General features: G+C 40.1%; 1 protein-coding gene across 4 annotated transcripts in view; it reads right to left on the bottom strand.

Annotated features, from left to right (window-relative positions):
- The window catches only part of LOC101165039 (opioid-binding protein/cell adhesion molecule), a 128697-nt gene that overhangs the window by 51588 nt on the left and 57085 nt on the right, over positions 1–20024 (bottom strand). For all 4 annotated transcript variants that reach the window (XM_023962830.1, XM_023962829.1, XM_023962832.1 and 1 more), the window contains exon 2: positions 2873–3108. In XM_023962830.1, the coding sequence (XP_023818598.1) occupies positions 2873–3108 (236 nt within the window). The remainder of the gene's footprint in view (positions 1–2872; positions 3109–20024) is intronic.

The following is a 20024-nucleotide window of genomic DNA, read 5'->3' on the forward strand; positions in this document are numbered from 1 at the left end:
AGACCGCATACTTGGATGAGGTAGAGAAATTGACATCATGGTGCCAGGACAACGGTCTCTCTCTGAATGTGAGCAAAACTAAAGAACTGATTGTGGACTTCAGGAAGAGACAACAGCAACACCTCTTATGATCAGCGGGACTCCTGTGGAGAGGGTGAGCAGCTTCAAGTACCTTGGTGTAAACATCTCGGAGGACCTGACTTGGACTACTCACATTCAAACACAGGTAAATAAAGCAAGGCAAAGACTGTACCATCTGCGACAGCTGAGGAAATTCAGGGTCTCACCAGCAATCCTGAAAACCTTCTATTCCGGGGCTATAGAAAGAGAGGGCTATAGATCACAGTGTGGTATAGGAACAGCTCAAGCCAAGACTGCAAAGCCCTGCAGAGAGTTGTGCGCGTAGCTGAGCGCATTTCAGGGTCTGCTCTTCCCTCTCTGCAGGACATCTACCTCAAACGCTGCAGAAGTAGAACAGAAAATATCATCAAAGACTCCACCCACCCCAGTATTCATATTTTCACTCTGCTGCCATCTGGTAAGCGCTACCGTAGCCTGATGGCAAAGACAGAGAGACTCAGGAGTTTCTACCCCCAGGCCATCAGGCTCTTAAACTTTAACTCTAAACGTGTATCTTAATTATTTAAGTCTACAGTCCACATTCATACACATTATTTTGCATTCTATATTACATTCTAATTCTACAATACACATTCTTTTCTTATTTCATCTTTACATAGTTTCACTTATGTATATTATGTATATTTTACAGAAATATATTATGTACATTTCCTGTACTGTTTTCCTTAATTATTGCACTGTCCATGGAGCGGACCTGGGTTACATTTCACTACTGGTTGTATTTGCTAAATATAACTTTGTATGTGACGAATAAAAGAATCTCGAATCTTGAAGGTCCTGGAGTGGCCTAGCCAAGCTCCAGATCTCAACCCATTCACTCTAAAAAGAGTATTTGGGCTGTAGTTGGAAAGAAATGCCCGGAACACCTCTCCAGGGAGGCGTCCAGGAGGCATCCGGACTAGATGCCCGAGCCACCTCAACTGGCTCCTTTCGATGTGGAGGAGAAGCGGTTCTACTCCGAGCTCTCCGCGGGTGGAGTCCCCCTCTAAGGGAGCGCCCCACCACCTTTAGGAAGCTCATTTCAGCCTCTTGTATTCGGGACCTCGTTCTTTCGGTCATGACTCATAACTCATGACCATAGGTGAGTATTGGAACGAAGATCGACCGGTAAATTGAGAGCTTTGCTTTTCGGCTCAGCTCTCTCTTCACTATGACGGACCGATACAGCGACCGCATAACTACGGACGCCGCTCCGATCCGCCTGTCGATGTCACGCTCCGGTCTTCCCGGGACAAAAAAAAAACCCCTGACGTTTTTTTTTTAATTTTTTATTTGAAAGGAAATGAACTGCAGCATTCCCCGCTTTCCGGGCGTGTCCCACTGGGCGGAGGCCCCGGGAAAGACCCAGGACATGCTGGACAGACTACGTCTCTCGGCTGGCCTGGGAACGCCTTGGGGTCCCCCCAGAGGAGCTGGAGGAAGTGGCTAGGGCGAGGGAAGTCTGGGCATCTCTGCTCAGTCTGCTGCCCCTGCGACCCGGTTCCGGATAAGCGGAAGAAGATGAATGGAAAATAAATCCTTTTTTTGAGTTCATTCAACTTAAGAAAAACACCTAGTTGTCTGACATAGATATTTTGCTTTCAATCAACTTAATTCAATTAAGTTGGTGTGACTTTGGTGTGACGCTGTCAATTCGTCACGACGTCGTAACGTACGGCAGCGCAAAGAATTGTGGGATACCATTTTCTTTGCCTATCTGGGCAGATTGGGGTTTTAGTATGGATTTTTGTTCATGTGTTTTGTTGTCTAGCTGTTTTACTCTGTTTTAACTAGTAATTTAAACTGTTAGATTTATTTATTTCTGCACCTTGAGTTAGAGTTTGGGAGAGGATGATGACCAACACCCTTGTGCGGTAAAACACCGTATGTCCCAATATTAAAGACAGAGTTGATGACACGTGAGTTCCTGCCCTCTAATGTGAGAGGTTGCTGGGTCAGTTATGTCTTTGATATGGAAATTACAAATCCCATTGGTTGAAACTTTAGAAAACTGTGTCAATTTAAGTTGTATAAAAAAAATAAAAATGACAAAGAATTTAACTCGGATCAACCTATTAAATTGAGTTGAATAGACATAAAAAATTGTGATTCATACAAAAATTGATTCATTTAAGTTGGATCAACTTCTTTCTTTTTAGAAATTAGAAAATCTTGGAGGGAGTTGAAAGTCTAAAAAGTATTGTTTATTTTAAGGTTTTGTAAAAAGGGGTGGAATCATGCAATAATTGTTGTTTTTCAATAATTATTGAAAAAATAAAGAAAAACTACTGGCAACAGTTTGTGGAAACTTTGTAAAGACTTACAGAAAACGTTTGACTGCTGTCATCACCAACAGTGTATAACAAAGTATTAAGCTGAACTTTTGTAATTGACCAAATATTTATTTTCCACCATATTTTACAAATACATTCTTTAAAAATCAGAAAATGTGATTTTCTAGATATTTGTCCTCATTTTGTCTCCCATAGTTGTGGTATACCTATTATGAAAATTACAGACCTCTCTCATGCTTTTTTTAAGTGGGAGAACTTGGACAATTGGTGGCTGACTGAATACTTTTTTGTCCCATTTTATGTAGTAAATCTACTTTAGCTTAGACATTAGCTTTTGTATGCAAAAAGCTTGTTTTATCAAACCAACCTACAATTTTATGGAACCAATGATGATAATAAATTTTGCATCTTTGCACACCACTCTTTCTGGGCTTTCTATTGCAGTGGAAACATCTTACCTTGAACAAAAAGATGCACTTTTGTGGATTTTGGTTTCTTGTTTGTGAGAATGGAGCAAACGTAGGGTCCTTCATCATGAACGTTAACATTTTGGATCTTGATGCTGTACTCCGTGACTGCTGTGTTTTCCAACAGGATGACACGTGGATCCAAAGACCACTTCTCTTTCCCTGCGAATAGAATTGTGGTACGATTGAGCCAGGCCACTCTTGAGACTTTACTGTCAACACTGCATCTGGTTGGAAAAAGAAAGAAAAAGAAAAAAATATGTTGATTTCAGTCCTATAAGATATTCTGACTTAATTGTAACACAGCCAAGACACTCAGTGGTTTATTGTGTATTCAATGCCATAGGACTGGGTGTTGCTGCAGAACAGTTTTGTATGTGTTAAGAGGAATTTAAAAAATAAAAAATAAAGGCCTGAAGTAGCAATCGTGGTCTTTTCTTCTAATGAATCCCTTACTTCTACCTGCACCACCACATTGTTCACTTTTTATGGAGTAAGCTAACAGAAATGTAAATGAATACAATCACGTTCTACCCTCTATCCGTCTTCTGCTCATCTAGGACTGGGTTGTGGGGGCAGCAGTCTAAGTAAAGATGCCCAAAGAGTAACAGTACACCTCCAAATGGGACAGATGCCGTTTCAAATGTGGCTCTTCAGCTCACCTATCAGATGCCCCAGCCCAGTAAGAAAGGTAACCTGCCGAAACTGCAACAAATCAGGAGACTTTGCTTGGGTTTGCAAGTCTAAAGGCCTGTTCACACCGGGACGAATTTCGCGCGCGATATTCGCCGACGTTTAACGCCTCGTGACTAAACAAAGGGCACCAATGTGAGTGTGCACACCGACGCGAAAAATGCCACGGGTAAAAGCGTCATTTTTTTAAAAATGCCTCGGGTTCATTTTTTTGGTTTGACGCGCCGCGTCAAAAACTATACGACCAATCAGAATGGGGCTTTTGCACCCTTGTCTGGAGCTTCTGAAGTTACAGTAAAACACAACTTAGGGGCACTCAAACACAAAACTTTCTTGCTGAGCACAAATACGTAACGGCGAAGAAGATAGACGCCAAGTAGCGTCTACATTGGCGCCAGGGAAATAAGACGAAGAAGATGCACTCACTGACGGACATTCTAAAATATCCCTGAAAACGCTCATGATACATTTTCAGCTCTTGTACTGGTCGATAAAACTCCCCACGTTCTTCTCTTCTCGTAACTATGGGATGTACCCAAAATCGGCGTCTTTCCGGCGTCTTTCATTATTCAACAGAACAATAATTTCTTCATCGCTGGAACTGGAGCTAGAGCTACTGGTGCTGGAAATATTCATGTTTTCTTTGTATGATTCTGACAAGCGCGTAAATACTTGCCCTCTTCCTATGAGTGAAAAGAGAGTTTAAGAAGCGTAAAGTTGCGCAGCGCCACCTTGTGTACAGGGGGTATTTCTGTTTTACATTAAGCGCCATCTAATGTCAGGGAATGAATTTGCATGTTCACTCGGCTCATCGTCAGCGAAAATCACTTGGGTGTGAACTCAAAAAGCGTGTCGAAAAACGCTGGCGAATAACATGCGCCGATATTCGTCCCAGTGTGTACGGCCCTTAAGTCTGCGATCAAGGTGGGAGAAGTGATTGTTCTTGAAATGAACACGGTGCTGAGGTTACTAAATGAATAATTATTCTGGTCCTGTTAGACCTCAGTGCAGCCTTTGACACTATCGACCACAGTATTTTACTCCATAGATTAGAGCATGATATAGGGATCAGAGGATCTGCCCTCCAGTGGTTTAAATACTATTTATCCGATAGGTATCAGTTCGTTAATGTAAATGGACATTCCTCTCAGTGCACTCGAGTTAACTATGGAGTCCCACAGGGCTTTGTTTTGGGACCCATCCTGTTTATGCTTTATATGCTACCCCTAGGAAACATAATCAGGAAACACAGCATTGAGCATTGTTATGCCGACGACACGCAGTTGTATTTATCCATTAAACTTGACCAGAATGATAATCCAGTAATCCCACCGTATTCGCGGAGGTTACGTTCCTCGCCCCCCCGCAAATAACGAAAATCCGCGAACAATTGACAGTGTTTTAAAACTCACAGAGCCTTATGTGAGCCTTACTAATTAATACAGTAAGAATCTTGTAATGTATAGTAATGACAAAGTACATTTGAATTTTTTACATAGTAATGTTTATTAACAGTGATAAAAAAAAAATTTGTGAAATATAGTACTGTAATATGGAAATGATTGCTGTACATGTATTACAGTATTATTAACTGCCGTCTATGGCCATTCCTCCACTCTTCGCACTTCAGGAGTCGGGAGATGGTGTCGTATCTTCTCCAGGCGTGTTAGACGCTTTTTTTATGTTCGTTATGAACATTGTTATCGGTAGCTGGCTCTGTTGTTTTTTCATACTGGTGAAGAGGGTTTTGTACGTTGACATAGAAAAATCAATTGCATTTGAGAACTGTAGCGCACAAACCATGTAAGGGTCCCACGATTTAACGTTCTCCTGCAGTTGTTTTGCTGCTTGCATGAGATCAGCCAACCGTTCAAGAGTTAGACCTTCATCCTCTTCATCCTCTTGTGATGGGTCTTCCTGGTCCTCTGTTCCGTTTTCACTGGCGGACTGCGTGAGCTCCGCCAAATCAAAGGCTGCGAGTGGGCGTCAACCAGTTCATTGATGTCTTCGTGGGTGATGTCATCGAAGCCGTCACCGCCAATCAGCTGTGCCAGTTTCACTGACTTGTTGACAGCGTCACGTTGAACTTCGTCAGGTGAGAAGCCTTTGTAGTCACGCACACATTCTGGACAGAGTTTTTTCCAACATGCATTTAGCGTTTCTTCTTTCATATCTTGAAGTGCCTTGTGTATGACCATCAGGCATGACGTAATTGTGAAGTTGCGCCAGTAGACCTTCAACTGGAAGTTCTCGTCCCCGTCAATTGCATCAACTAGCTGTTGAAGACAGTTGCCGGTGTAAAGTGCTTTAAAGGCACGAATCACCCCTTGATCCATGGGCTGGAGTAGCGATGTGGTGTTGGGAGGGAGAAACTCAATCCGGACACCCTCATGACGCAAAACCACAGCGTGACCGCCAGCGTTATCCATGAGCAGCAACACCTGAAAATGCATTCCTTTTTCACGGAGGTATTCTCGCACTTGGGGGATAAAGCTCTGATGAAACCAGTTGGATGTCAGGACCTTTGTAATCCAGGCCTTTGAATTGTGCATCCAGAACACAGGTAAAGTGTTTTCATTTCTGTTTTTGAGAGCCCTCGGATTTGTGGATTTATAAATGAGACCAGGTTTCATAATCCAACCATAATCCACCACTGGAAACACAAATCCATATGATGGTTTCTCAGATCGCAGCAGCATTTCCGCCTTCAGCGATCATCGGAGCTTCGCGCCCCGCTATGCGAAGGCAGCTGGCGGTCCGAAGAAAAAAGCTTGTCCGCGGTGCGTCAGGAGGACCGCAGAAGGCGGACATGCAGCTACTTAGTCCTGAGAAGCTGTGGAAACTCATCAGAAGTTCACAACCATCACAAAACCCTCGTCTCTGCCGCTAACACAGTCTGCTCCTGGTGCATGTGTGTGCGTCAGTCAGCAGCCGGACACACAGAGAAAGCAGTGACGTCATCGCCCCGCCTCCCCTCTGCTAATGCTTTTTCGAAATGAATATTGTGACAAGGTGCGCGGGGTGGATGTTAAAGTGCAAATGCAATCCCCTCTTTGCATTTTCGTTTTAATTATGACACAGAATAAGCGGTTTAAAGTATAAAATGAAAAAGCATTTTGAAATATTGCTTTTTTTTAATTTTGAGTCAAAAAATGCAGCTTCATTTTGAAAATTAAAAAGCATTTCAATTAATCCATTTTAATTGTCAAATTAGACATTTCTAAATGAATTATGCTACACATTTACCAGAGAACGTCTTGAAAATGAAATGTCAAATACCATTTTCATTATAATTTTAATTAAGTGACAGAATAAGCTGTGTTGAGGAAGGAAATGAAAAAGCATTTTGGTGGTTTGCTTTTTCATTATATTTTTGAGTCAAAAAATGCCTTTTCATTTTGAAAATGAAAAAGCATTTCTGGTTTTGACTTTGCTTTTTATTTATGCTACATAATTGCTTCCATATAAATCCTCTGATCTTAATATCCTAAAATAAGAGTTTCTCTATACATTTTCTTGACTATTTGAATATTTGAACATTTTTTGAGCTCATTGCTTAAACCGTTCCAAAGTTTAGTGCCACACACCGACACACAGAAACTTTTCTTTGTGGTTCTTATCAATTTGATCTTGAAGTTCCTACATCCCATCAGTCTGTAGCCTCCTTCATTTTCTAACAACTGTTTTTGGATATTGAATGGTAACGATTTCCCACTGGCTCTGTATAAAAGTTGTGCAGTGTAAAAATCAACAAGGTCATACAGTTTTAAAAGTCTTGATTGATAAAATAGATTGTTTGTATGATCAAGATATCCGGCTTTATGTACAATTCTGACGGCTCGTTTTTGAAGTAAAAAGAGAGGATGTAGTGAACTCTTGTAATTATTCCCCCAAATTTCTATACAGTAGGTGAAATATGGTAATATTAAAGAACAGTACAATAAATATCTACTGTTGTATCCTAATATATGTTTAGATTTATTTACGATTGAAATACTTTTTGAGACTTTAGTTTGTATGTGTCTGATGTGAGGCTTCCAACTTAGTTTGTCGTCGATAAAAACCCCTAAGAATTTGATTTCTGTAACACTTTTGATTAAGACAATATTTATTTCAATTGAGAGCTCTTTATTTGCATTGAAGTTTCCAAAAAAACATCACTTCGGTTTTATCTAGGTTCAAAGATAATTTGTTGTAATCCATCCACAATTTTATTTCATTTAACTCTGTGTTCACCACCTTGATACGTTCCCTATGATTGTCTGTAGAATAGAATATGTTTGTGTCATCAGCAAATAATATGAGTTTCATAAGCTTTGAAACATTGAATATGTCATTTATGTAAATGACATATGAAGCTTTAATTGATATTTCCAAAACAATTAAAACTCAATATTTGATGGGAAATCTGAATTATTCTGCTTCACATCTCAGCCCATCAATCCTCCCTGTGATTATTTCCAGGATAAAATGAATAAACTCCAGGCTGGATTCCTAAAAATGAAAAATATAAAAAGAGCCAAAAGAGCCAGTCATTTCAACGGCTCTTTGAAACATCCTATCTTTAGGAGATAATGATGTCAGATTACTTTTGCTAGAGTTAACTTTAGTGAATTAGGTCGCATCATCCTGCTCTGAGCACAAACCTGGGACAGCAGATCAAATAACATCCTTTTTGGGTAACAATACATTGTAATGCTGAGGCCAATGCAGAGGAGGGGCCTGTTCATTATCTTGTATTCAATAATTTAGGCTTTTAAGCTTGAAGAACCAGGCTAATGGTGATGTGATGAACTGTGATTTCTCAAATATGCAGGTTCAATTTCTCAGAAATGAAGCGTCACGTTTAACCGAAACCATGACCTTGAGGGCTGATTGAAACAAAATATTATCCTTAAAAAAGATTTTCTCCCCCACAGAACGGAATCCTAACAAAATCTTAAAAAAAACAACACGGGTATTTAAGTCAACACAAAGGTGCAAAATCAATGAGGTTTTGTTTTCCATTATATGCCATTCAACAACATAAAAAACAGTCAACCTTTGCAATAATGAGTCACTTTCCCTTAAGTGCTCTCTAGTCATGTTTTATGGGACAACTTTCAAGGTTGAAGGAAGTCTTCTGAAAGACTGACAGCCTAACGACAGAAGAACATTGGGCATCTTTGTTTATGGTGTATTCCTTGCTCTTCAAAGGATAAGAATGACTGATATGCAACATTTAGAGTTCTTTAGATTAATTTTATTGACATATTGGTAATACTGCTACATGGTGCAAAAAGATGTCTGTTCTTACATGCAATCTATTGATATTTAACCATCATCATCCTCAATCATTGGGTTTCATTCCTGAACTCTGATAAGATGCAAAATGAAGCTGCTCTTTTATGCATTTTTTCTAACGGCCGCTAGGGGAGCTTGAGCAGAAAGGGTGAGAGTACCGTCTTTCTTTGTAAATATATCAAGTGTTGAACCTTTCCTGCATTACTTTCTTCTTTCTTTCCTTATTTCCTTGTTTTTTATTCTGAGTTATTGATAAAATGTCCATGGCTGTCGTGGGTCCCGCAAGGAAATAAGGGCAGAGGCGCCAAGGTGAGAGTATTCTTGTTTTTAATGCAAGAACAGAGCACAACAATTGCTCCACAAAGGCCAAGCAACATACATTTCTCCACTCAGACTCCCACACTGACACCTGTAAACAGGTTCTCTTTTTAAATGACAAGCCCCTCCTTCTGGGCGTTGCTCTCTATTAGTCCAAAGAAAAAGAAGGAAAACAGATTTATCCTTCAACATCATCAACAACAATAAACCGCACATTTCCCAAACATTTGTCGCTTTCCGTCGTCACTTTGGCAAACAAAGGTTTTAAAGTTCGGTCTTCTTTTTGTAAAGCTGAAATGTCAGCTGGTATTTCAAATGTGTCTGCTGTAGATGGGATCTCCAGATCCGACAACTTAAGTTTTTTTTCAAACTGTCTTTGACGACGGGACTTTCTGGGCATTTCTTTGCCTCCATCAAAGAAACTGTCATCCAGATATGGAAGACTTTGCATCCCCGCTTTAGCCTGAGCTCTAGTTAGCACGGGTGATGAAACATTAACAGCTAGCTCAGCATTAGCTTTAGCTGTTTCAGTAGCCTCGTTTAATAAGTCCCCCAACATAGGTAAATCACACCCCAAAATTAAATCAACAGGCAGGTTCTCTACCACCCCAACAGTCAAAAGATATGATTGTTCATTTATGGTCACTGTTACATCCGCTTTTGGGTACAAATGTTTGTCGCCATGTACACACACAACACTTGTTTGCCTGCCATAATCAAGTCCACCAAAAGGGATTAAACTCTTTTTGACCAAAGAAACAAAACTACCAGTGTCCAACATAGCGGTAACCTGCTGTCCGTTCACAGTCACTGAGTTAAGTGAATGGAAAATGTATTTGTCCATCTGTAAAGGCCCTGTTCCTGAGTCAGCCTCAGGCCTGGGTGCGTAGCAAGCACCTGAGAACTTGGTCTTGCCAATTGGATACACAGCGGCTTTGCGACCAATCTGCTGGCAATAGTAACATACAAGGACCTTACCCGCCACTCGCTGGTTAGGTGCTGGGTTGGTACCTTGCGTTGCCTGATTGACGACTCTCCTTTGAGTGCAGCGATGAATCGGTCTTCTCGCTGCTGCTGTCCATGGAGAAAGTCTCTCATAATGGCCCCCTAGTCACTTTCTGGGCCTTTGGTCGGGCCTGGAGAACCAACAGAGGCACCAGGATCCACCACCTCCTCCTCCGAGGATGAATTGGACAATTGAAGGCCTGTGTCTGTGGTTCGATCCATCTCCTCCTTCTGGGAACGCAGACCTCTGTGTCTCACCTTTTTGTGGCCAGCCATCTGCATATCCCACTTCTGATACCAATTTGTCATGGGTCCCGCAAGGAAATAAGGGCAGAGTCGCCAAGGTGAGAGTATTCTTGTTTTTAATGCAAAAAACAGTTAATAAAGTTAGCAAGATATTCACAGACTCGGACTTTGATAATCAAAAACGTAATAAACGTTTAAACTGATAGCAAGAGTCTCTTCCGTTTGTCTTAACAAAAACAACAACTTACAAAGGCATTTCAAAATACAATAGACGAGTTTTTGTTTCTTTGTAATAAGAACGACACTCTCCTGCTGCCGACAGAGAGTCAGCAAAGTGCAGGCTTAGGGAAAAAGGCCATTGGAAAAATAAAATAGCTTCTAATTTTGCAGTTTTCATGTAAACATGGATTATAATTGATCAAAAAGACATAGTTCTAAAGGAACTAGCGCTACAGAGTTATCAAACTTATTAACAAGACTAATCATCTTTTAATCTTATTGGTTTATTGTTAAAAATAATTTCTAGTTAATAATTGTACAATTTTAACTTACATGTTGAAGCTACTTCACAGGAGTGTTCTGTTTACATGTGAAATGATAAAAGAAGGTGAATAGTATATAGATAAAAAACCAACCTAAATGACTTTATACCATTTTGGCATTGGATTGGGACTGTCTCTGTGGCAAAATCAAATGACTCGGACTCGGATCAGAGTATAGAAAAAAACTTTTATGAAAAAAAAGATTATAACTGCTAAATTATGAGTATAAAGCCATAAATTTACGAGATTTCTTCTCGTATTTACGAGATTTCTTCTCGTAAATTTATCACTTAGAATTAGGGATGGGTACCGAGCCCCGGTATTGAACGAGCCCCGGGGCAACATTCTTCAAGACCGCAGTATCGTTAAGATCTGACCTCAACGGTTCTGCTATCTGTACTGGAGAAGTCGCATTTTTTTTTGTGTCCCACAAGATATAAACGTTATCTGCCATATTTAACTCATCAAGTCAGTCAATTTTCCGTTAATCATTGATGATATTAATTTAGCTATTCTCGCTGAAGAGGAGGTCTGTCTGGCTATTTTTGTGCACGGGGGGGGGGGGGGGGTGTGTTGTTCAGACAGCACATGGCGCACGCACAAGACAAGGAAGCGCACACAAGAACGCTATCAAAGATATACGATGGTGGAAAGAGAGCAGCGTGAGTACGCGGAGGGGGGGTGGCGTGTCTGCAGCTGTGAACGCCGACCAGAGTCTGTTATGGGATGGAAAGTTTTTCTGGAAAGACAGCTATAGTGTCAAAACAGCGCCTAAAGAATTGTACACCAAAAGAGATCACCTTGCTGCTACGATGACCATATGTTGCGCTGTCTGTGTAGAACACGCTGGAGGGGGGAGGGGGGGGGGGCATGCGTAGGAAAACAGCAAACAGGTAGAAAGGCGGTGGCGGGGCTTAGACTCACCGCTTATGATTCCAGAGAAACTAACAGCTGCTTCATAATAAAAAAAAATAGTTGTCATCCATAAAATTAATATAATTTATTGGGTTTACTGAATTCAAAGAAAAAAAGAAAAAGAAACTAGTCTGCATCAAAGTGAATCTGTTTCCATCATCTTAACTCTTAACTTTTTTTTTAACATCTTAACTTTTGACAGACAGAAAAGTCTATTCAAGGTTGTGGAAACATCACACTTGTAAAGAATAAAAATAATTAAAACAAATAAATACATATCCTGACAGCATTTTGAATCAATACAAGTTTTGCCAAATGAACTATCGTAATATTTCGGCAAAAACATTTTTCTAACACATCTAGTGTTGCTGCTCCCTGTACTTTCATCTCAGTGGGAAACTGATCCAAATGGCTCTTTGAAAGGTTCAGGTTAGCGACCCCTGGTCTAACAGATCCACATGCATTCCAGGTTTGTATTGGAACATTATCATGTATAAAGTAAAATGTTTTGTTAAAAAAACAATGTTGCATAATGAGGAAATAAAACACTTTATGTTCTTAATTTGTTATTTATTTATCTTTTTTTCGTCCTCAAAAAGTATCAATAAGAGTATCGTTTAAATACCGGATCGATAAGCAGTATCAACAAGAGTAGTAGAACCGTTAAAAATTTAACGACACCCATTCCTACTTAGAATTTCGTAAATTACGAGAAAAAAATAATAAATTAATGAGGAAAAAACGCTGAAGCTGCTTGAAGATGAAATATGTGGAGCTTTTTGTGAATCTTAATTTTCTTATAGGTCTTATAAACAAAGAAATTCAGAACCTTTTGGCAACTCCAAACACTCCAAAAGTTCAAACACAACAATATCATGGCCACAGCCGTAACACTCATCCACAACTCAAGCGCAAGTTTAAAAGACTGCAACTACTAAGACTGTAATGAGTCATTTTAAAAACCATTTGATTCATATAATTTGTGGTTGTAGGTAACATTTTATGGAAGCGATTATGTTGCATAATAGAAAATAAAAGTCAAAACCAGAAATGCTTTTTCATTTTCAAAATGTAACTGTATTTTTTGACTCATAATTAAAATGAAAAAGCAATCCTCCAAAATGCTTTTTCATTTTCTTCTTCGACACCGCTTATTCTGTCACTTAATTAAAATTAAAATGAAAATGGTATTTGACATTCCCTTTTCAAAAACTTATCTGGTAAATGTATAGCAAAATTCATTTAGAATTTAATTTGACAATTAAAATGAATTAACAGAAATGCTTTTTTATTTTCAAAATGTAACTGCATCAAATGACTCAAAATTAAAATGAAACACTAATCCTTCAAAATGCTTTTTCATTTTCTACTTAAAAACCACTTATTCTGTGTCATAATTAAAATGAAAATGCAAAGAGGGTATTGCATTTTCATTTTAGCCTCCACCCTGCGAATAGAGTCACATATCTCAATTCAAATTAGCATTTCCAGAGGGTAGGCGGGGCGATGACGTCAGTGCTATTTCCATGTGTCCGGCTGCTAACAGACACATGCTAGGAGCAGTGTAGCTTTGTGTTAAGGGCAGAGGAGAGGGCTTTGTGACGGTTGTGCACTCCTGATGGAAGTGTTATAATAAAACCGAACAAGTTCCACCTGGGTAGTTAACAGCTGAAAGAGATGACCAGTTTGGGGAGGGAGTCACTGGCTCCCCAACCCCCAGCTGAGGACAAAGGACTCCTAATGACCCGAAATCATGTAGGCTAAGTTGACAGTACCATCCAGTTTCAGGTCTGACTCCTCCCCCATGAGCGCATATATACCAGCTCTTCGACCAGCTTATTCAGAATTGACAAAGCCTATTGGATAAGAGGTGAAACGTCTTTTAACTTTAAAACTAAGTCCAGATGACAGCCCCTAAACCTACTACAATGGAAGCAATCTGGATGAATGAGAGTCTTCAGAGACATATTTCTCAGTATGGAGTTAATTCAGTCTCAATAATCAGAAATACACACAACTGGTTTCACAAATACACACGCTCTCATTCACAACTGTAATTTTACGCAAACGTGCAATATACATTTGGAAATGCTCACTAAATGTTTCACACATGCACTATAAGTGTTTCTTACAAATGTGCACGCTGTATTTCACAAAAACACAATACATTTTTCAGAAATGCACAATAGATGCTTCACAAACATCATTTTGAGGAACACTTGTAATATGAACTCACACTTCTTTCAAATTTTAGAACGTGCATTTACAAACCCGCTTTCATTTGTGAATCTCCCCACATTTGTGAAAAATTTCTCTGCGGTGAATATTGAGGCTCCCTTCACGCTGCAGGTCAACTAATGTCACCATTGGCTAATGAATCTGTCAATCAATTGATTGAATGATCTGATTCAATGACCTGAAATTGGACCAGGTTCAAGCAGTGTGATCTTTTTTGTCTTGCCTACTGTGATGGAGTTGGTTGTAGTGAATAAATTAATTAACTACTGCATCACAATCCTTATGGTATTCTCCAATAGGGGTAATATAGATTATTTTCATTTCGAAACAATATCATAAAGGTTTAGGTCGATTTGATTTGATTGCCAACTTGCCTCAGACAGATCGATCTGGTTGAATTACAGGAAAAGGAATTTATTACCATATTTTCACGACTATAAGGCGCACATAAAAGTCTTAAATTTTATCCAAACTGTAAAAAGGAGGGCCAGAAAATCAGCTCAAGCCAATGTGTGTGTGTGCCTAGTTCCCGTGTTCCGCGCTCCCCCGTTTTCAAAAGGAGGGGGGCAGACACTCAACTAAGTGAGTGTTTGAGCCTGCATTCAGTTTGTGTTACTCAGTAAGGGAGAACAGTAATTAAAAAAAAACAAAAAAAAAGGTTTTCCTCCAAAAAAACAGAGACTGGTTCTACTATGAACCCGCTCTGGAGGCTCTGAGGATCCGAACGGGAAGTGAAGCCCTGAAGGAATATCCGCCGTTGACCCTAGAGAGGATCTCCCCCGTGGTCAGAAACGTCATCGCAGGAATGGTTCAACACTAGCATGCATGTTTTTACTGGCATGTTGTGTTAACGTGCCTGCGCCTTAACACCAGGTGTGCCTTTTGAATGTCTCAAATACCGAGAAATTATCCATAACAGACAGCGCCCTATAACCCGGTGTGCCCTATGGTCGTGAAAATACGGTAATTAATTAAGCTGAATATGTACTAGCCAAAAGTATCTGATTAATGAGACCAGTAAAAGGCTGTTCACACCTAACACTAACAGCATCTTAGGCTGTTGTGTGGTTTGTGGTCAGCTCTGGAGGAACATAGTGGTGAGAGGCATTGATTTCACACTGCTGCCATTGGCTGTGCAATCACTCTTTCCCATCTTAACTGCAGAGGTTTGCTGATCTGTACATCAGAACTGTCTATGGCAGGGGTGGGCAAACCACTGCCCATGGGCTGGATCCGGCCCGCCTCCATGTTTGGTGCGGCCCGCTGAACAATATCAGAGACTCATTATTTTTATTTTCATCTGCCCACACAATCAAGACCAGCAGAGAACGTAAAATTTTCTTCCACCCTTCTGCAGTCTGTGCTCCAACCTGAAACCCTCTAAAATCTCTGTCAAATAGAACAGAAGACAGTCTTTCCTTTCTACATCACAGTTCATCTTTCCTCATTCTTTTAGAGCGTTTGTGCTGCTTTTTTTAAACAGCGCACCCTGTTTTGTGTCCTGATTGGCTGGAGACCTTGTCAATCAATCTCCTTTTATTATTAGTCTGAACTATCTTTTATTTTGAAAATCATCGGATCGGGTGCTAAATCAGTCCAATATGAGAAAAAAATCAACGTAAGCTCTGTATTCTTGTTTCTCCTGATCTAATAAAACTATACAGTATTGAATATTTTCCCAGCAGACCGGCCTTCTTCCATTCATTTTCTTAACCTGCTCCATCCCCGCTCTAACCTGCATGCGGCTCTTTCATCCTTTTGCTGCTGCGCTTGAGCCAGAGCGCCCCGACTATCGTGTCAACCTGCTGCTATGATGACCTTATTTAGTGCTCTCTGTGTAGAACACACTGAGGAGCGTGGGGAAAACAACTGTCAGCTGCAGAGGATGTGAACAGGTGAACAGGTAGAGAGGCGGGGGAGGGGCTTTGGCTTCAAACTCTTTCACAGAGATGGAAACACAGGCGTCAGATTGAGATGCAGCTTTCACTGCAGGAGTTGAAGCAGAGGGATGATTTTATGAACTCCCTTCCATGCCGAACTCTTCAAAATAATAGACTCTGAGAATGTGGAGAGATCAGGTTTACCATGCATTGATGTACACAGACACCGCTCCATGCAGCGATAAGACGATTACTTAGCTATACAAGTATCTTCAAGTGACTTAAAAGTTGATTTTCTCCAACAAATAAAAGAGAGGTGACCATGGCCCTAAGATAAACCAAGCAATAGCTGACTATGAAGACAATAAATAGATTCTTGATGAAATCCAAGCTGCGTTCTATCCTATTTGCCATGTTGATTTCTAAAATAGTTAATTTTACATAATATTTTTGGTAATTCATCTTTGCCATGTGCTTTATTGATAACTAAGGATTCTTTTTTCTTTCTGATAAAGTTATCAACTGGATAATGATAAATCATGTAATAAAATGGTTACAGTAGAACAGGGGTGGGATTATAGGGAGCAGATGTGTGGAGTGAGAAAGAAATAAGATGGAATCTGGATGAAAACGTTTGGATTGAAAATGATATTTTAAAACAGAGGATTTTAGAGTTTTTAGGTTAAAACTTTTATTCTCAAATTAGAGCCAATTTCACCAACGACTTGATTTGCTTGATTTACTTCTTAAAGAAATGCTGCGTTCATGTGGTGTTTGAATGATAGGAAGAATGAATTTCTGTCTTCTGCTGCAGCTATGCATATATCTGCTTTACCTTCTCACCAGTAAAGAGTTCCCTCGTTTATTGAAGGAATTACGTTCAAAAAATAACCGTGATCAGTGAAATCCATGGAGTCTGATTACAGATGTTTATGGCAGTAAAACTCCTCACTGCCTAAATACACTTCTCTCAGACAGACATGAACATTTTCACACTTTTCTCTTGTTTAAATTTTCAAACTTTTGTAGAAATTAGGTCCAGGATCTTAGAATGAAAACAAAGATCTAAAGAGCTCTGCCTTTCTGTACAGGAGACACAGCTCAGAGGAGATTGATTGACAAGGTCTCCAGCCAATCAAGACACAGAACAGGATGCGCTGTTTAAAAAAAGCAGAATAATCGCTCTAAAACTGCGACGTAGAAAGGACTGTCTTCTGTTATGTTTGACAGAGATTTTAGAGGGTTTCAGGTTGCAGAAGGTGGAATAAAATGTCACGTTCTCTGGGGTCTATGCGAGTCTTGATCGTGTGGACAGATAAAACTAAAAAACATGGGTCTCTGATATTGTTCAGTGGGCCGGACCAAACATGGAGGCGGCCCGAATCCTGGCGGGCCGTAGTTTTCCCAGCCCTGCTTTAGATGCAAATTATGCTTACTATCCTAGTTATGCTAATGTGGCTAAACGTGCTAGCTTAGCGATCAGCATCATAAATTCAGTCAGACAAACACATTGCTCCATTGGTAAGAGCTACATGTAATAAGTCTATAGAAAATCCACTATTTTCAAAATAGCTGCTTTTCTGCTGATTCAGGACCTTTTATGAAACTGTGGTTGCATCAGCAACTTTCTATGCAGTGGTCTGTTGGACTGGTGGGCTTACAGACAGGGACAAGAAGAAACGGGACAAGCTGGTCTAGAGGGCTAACTCAGTGGACTCTGTAGGTGAGAGAAGGATGCTGACCAAGCTGCCCAGGATCCAGAACAACCCCTCTCACCCTCCTAATGAGACGGTAAGGACCCTAGGTAGCTTGTTCAGCCGCAGACTGCTGTAACCTCAGTGCAAAAAGAAATCAATCAATCAATCAATCTCAGGGCTAGCACCATCAACAGGCAGCGCTCTTAGGACTCATTGTTCCTCTTCTTTTTTATGCACCTCGTCCTCTTTTTCACCTGTGACTGGGGGATGTTAAAGCTCTTCTAAGCCTCTTGATATTGTACCCATCTCATTGTTTTTGAAGGTATTTGTTGTACTAGGTCCACAGGTTATCAGACTGATAGTCATTGACAGCTGGCTGAGTGCCAAGCAACATTAAATCTAACCCTGAAGAAGCCAAATTTGGATCCACTGCATCCAAATAATTACAGGCCAATATCCAAACAGCAATTTTTAGCAAAGATTATGGAGAAGTGGTCGCAGGTTAGTTGACATTTGTTGTGAATAAACATGCCATTCTAGATAAATTACAATCTGGGTTTCGCAAGTTGCAATCTACCCAGACTGGTTTCTTAAAAGTCTGACGGCTGCAGAGTCGGATCAATACAGCGTAATGGTTTTGTTAGATCTGTCTCAGCCTTTGACACAGTTGACCATAAGACATTACCATGTCGACTACAAAATCAATTGTGAATTTCTGGTACTGTTCTGGAATGGTGTTCTTACCTGTCCAACAGAACTATTGTCATATGGCTTATGATTTATTATCTGAGATGCCCCCCCCCCCCCCCCCCCCCCCTTTTATGGTGTCCCTCAGGGCTTAGCAATGGGTCCAATCCCATTTCTTTTATATATAAACTGTCTTGGAAGAATTATAAGTAGTTGTGTCTTACCATTTATACACTGATGCTGTTTTTTAAGGGCCATGGGAGATGGTCAAGTGCGCCGTGGGAAATTGCCCTCATAAACTGATCTAAAAACATTTTCCATCTCCAGGATATCAGCTCTGTGTTCATCCAAACAGGCCCTGATAAAACACTGAGTAGTTAGGAATATGAAAGACCATAAAATACTTTTTTCTTTGTGTTTATTTGATTCTATTAAAGACACTTTGATCAGAATGACGGTACTGCGATTTAACCGTAGCGTCAGCTGTTTTCGGAAAAAATTCCCGCCCCTTTAACTGTCTCCACCAATCATTCTTGGAGGTTTAATCACATGTCATCAGTCTGACCAATCAGAAGTGGTTAGAGTCTTCACTTCCTTGTTCTGATTCTGCTCATAAAGTCTCTCAGTTATAACATAAATACCAGCTAAAGCTCGTCTTTTGTGGTGTAGCTTTCCACAGAATCTGGTGTCAGACCGTGGAACAAGTGAACCAAACAATGAAGCTCAGAGAAGAGAGTCTGTCTGCCATGTGCAGCAGTTTTAGCACTACATCTCCCATGATGCATTGGGTTAAAGTGACAACGTCTCAGCGTACAATGAGTCTTCCCTGTTAAACGTCTTAAACCACAACAAACACACAAACACTTATTAAATTTTCTAACTTGACTTTTATTACATCTTTTAGAAAAAACAATTGCAACTTCCAGCTTTTTCTGCCACAATTATCACCCAAATGCACGTGAGATCATGGAGGGACTGTACATCAATACAGACCATGAGTTTCTCCTTTTTTTTTTGTTTTTTGGATGCTGGTGTGCCGCGGGACTTTTGACAAGGTTAAAGTGTGCCGTGGATCAAAAAAGGTTGAAGAACACTGGTCTAGATGACCCAACTCCCAATGTTAAAGTGCCTAGGATAGCACAAGGGTTACAAAAAAAACATAGTCCGATACCGCCACACATAGCTAATGTGTGTGTTCTTTATGCAACCCATAGAAACCAGTCTGATACCACTAAAACAGACATTATTGTGACTAAATGTTGCACCCTTGAAAACAGACAGGACTTCGTCTTCTTTTGGCAACTTTATTCACCCGGACTTTGTATACTTTTATAGTTAGTGCTTTCTTCTGAGGCAGCCAGAGCAAGACAGGAAAAACGTGATGGCCAAAAAAAAAAGAAACATCTCAGCGCATCCCGGTTCTGCACATGCGCACATTGCAAACATGGAGACACTGCTGTCTTTTCAAAATAAAAGAATATAATAAATAACTAAAATAAGAAATGTTTCTCACATCTTTCATGGACCATGCCTTAATTAAAGTAAATTAACGTAAAATTTTCTGGCTGCAACACCCTCCCCCGCAAAAATAAAAAAAAATGTGGTATAACATTTTCAATTCTACCCGGTAACATTATAC

This window comes from Oryzias latipes, chromosome 14, assembly GCF_002234675.1.
Source record: "Oryzias latipes chromosome 14, ASM223467v1".
Taxonomy (NCBI): Eukaryota; Metazoa; Chordata; class Actinopteri; order Beloniformes; family Adrianichthyidae; genus Oryzias; species Oryzias latipes.